The 1,972-nt window shown below is 42.6% G+C and overlaps 1 protein-coding gene across 1 annotated transcript; it reads right to left on the minus strand.

Annotated features, from left to right (window-relative positions):
• Positions 1 to 544: 544 nt before the first annotated feature.
• On the minus strand, positions 545 to 1,342 carry LOC121464552 (protein mago nashi homolog). Its single transcript, XM_041677583.1, has 2 exons — positions 946 to 1,342; positions 545 to 588 (listed from the first exon to the last, which is right to left on the minus strand). The coding sequence occupies exons 1-2, from the start codon at positions 1,340 to 1,342 to the stop codon at positions 545 to 547; spliced, it is 441 nt and encodes a 146-aa protein (XP_041533517.1).
• Positions 1,343 to 1,972: the final 630 nt, after the last annotated feature.

Below are 1,972 nucleotides of genomic sequence, written 5' to 3' on the forward strand. Positions count from 1 at the left end.
ACTGAGGCCAGGTGTCTGGCAGGAATGTTCCTGCATGGAGGTCCAGAGAGACCATTGTGTGAAGCTGTAAAGGGGAAGCCAGCAATGCCTTGGAGATACCAAGATGTTGGAGATGTCAGAGCCATGGGATACCTGTGAGGAGAGATGTTAACAGGGAATGGAATGAGTCCAAGATAAAGAAGCAAGTCACAGTCAAAAATGCAGAAAGGAGTTGGAGATCTGAAGAGTGTCTTGACATCAGACTTGGAGATGCAAAGCTTGGAGTTTACCCAGTTGGTTTTCAATCTTGCTTTGGTCCAGTATCTCCTCACTAGGCTGCCTTCCCTATGTTTTGTAATGGTAATATATATCCTGAGGCATAACATTTGGAAGTATGCGATCTGATTTTTTTACTTTGATTTTTTTTAAAGTAACAAAAAGTAGATGTTATCACATTTATTAAAGACCATCATTTATTGTTTATAAAAATTGCCCCAATATACAGAAAAAATTCCTAATTACGGTAACTAAAAATTCCCACCCCCTCAGGTCCACAATATCCAATCTAGGTTGGTTTAATCCTGAAATGTAATCCAATAAGGCTGAATGATGTGGGAGTAATTTCTTATTAATAAAGAAACTGCCTAGACCCATTTGATAGGCCAACCCTTAGGTAGGCGGAGTAAACAGAACGGAATGCTGGGAGAAAGAAGCTGAGTCAGGGAGTCGCCATGGTTCTCCCACTCCAGACAGACACAGGTTAAGATCATTCCTGGTAAGCCAGCTCGTGGGCTACACAGATTAATAGAAATGGGTTAGATCCATATGTAAAAGCTAGCCAATAAGAAACTGAAACTAATGGGTCAGGCAGTGTTTAAAAGAATACAGTTTCCGTGTAATTATTTTGGGTAAAGCTAGCCAGGTGGCGGGACACAGCCCGCCGCTCCGTATTTCAACAGCTGAAGACTAAACACTTCAGGTCCTGGACAAGATAATAAAACACTCGTAAGCCTTCTGGATCCTTAGACTGGTTGACATCAATAAGGAAACCAATTTTTGATGTTGTAAAAGAAATGTGTTCATCGCCAATGACAATTTCAAGCTCCCGCCGGCCTACTCGGTCAGGAGGGGGCCACAGAGCATCGTCTTCCTTGGTGATCTCACTGTCATCAATGATTCTCTTCAATTCCTCCATCACACTTTTATGTACATAAGCCTCCTTTCTGATCATGACATCATTCTTGTAATTGCTATTGTTGGCATATCGCAGTTTTCCATCAGGTCGGAATTCAAACTCCAGGAACTCATGACCGAACTTGCCTTTGTGACCCACGTAGTAACGCAGGTAAAAGTCATTCTCCATAGTTCACAAGGGAAATCAAAACTGAACCTTAGGAACAGATCACACTCTTTACTTTGATTTTTATGGGGGATTGTAGTTAAGAGAGTACATGAAACTCAGAAGAGACTTTGAACTTTAGACTTTTAAATAAGTTTAAAACTATTGTAGATTATGGCAACTTTTGAAGTTGGACTGAATTACACATTTTGCATTATGATATGGCTACAAGCCTTTGGAGGCCAAGAAGTAGAATGTGGTGGTTTGAAAGAAAACAGCCCGTGAAGGAAATGGCACTGTTAAGAGGTGTGGCTTTGTGGGAGTAGGTATGACCTTGTTGGAGGATGTGTGTCACTGTGGGGGTGGCTTTGAGGGCTTCTTTGCTCAAGCTCTGCCCAGTGTAGTCCCCTTCTGCTGCCTACAGGTCAAGATGTAGTGGTATTTCATTTGTATTTTAATACATATGCTTGCCTGAAGGTCAGAGAGTAACACAGCTGCACTGGTCAGCCTTACAGACCAGGCAGTGGTGGCACACACCTTTAATCTCAATAGCCATGCCAGTCTGCCACAGAAACCAGGTGGTGGTGGTGCACGCCTTTAATCCCAGCCCTAGAGAGGAATATAAAGCAGGAGGAGACAGCTCTCACACAGTCT

The sequence above is a fragment of the Microtus oregoni genome, unplaced genomic scaffold (genome assembly GCF_018167655.1).
Source record: "Microtus oregoni isolate MIOR12 unplaced genomic scaffold, Mior012 000028F_ref0000031, whole genome shotgun sequence".
Lineage (NCBI taxonomy): Eukaryota > Metazoa > Chordata > Mammalia > Rodentia > Cricetidae > Microtus > Microtus oregoni.

Coding starts and splice junctions, on each gene's coding strand:
- LOC121464552 (XM_041677583.1), bottom strand. CDS start 1,342: ATGGAGAATGACTTTTACCTGCGTTACTACGTGGGTCACAAAGGCAAG. Junction 589..945: donor CCAGGACCTGAAGTGTTTAG/TCTTCAGCTGTT, acceptor TTACTCCCACAT/CATTCAGCCTTATTGGATTA.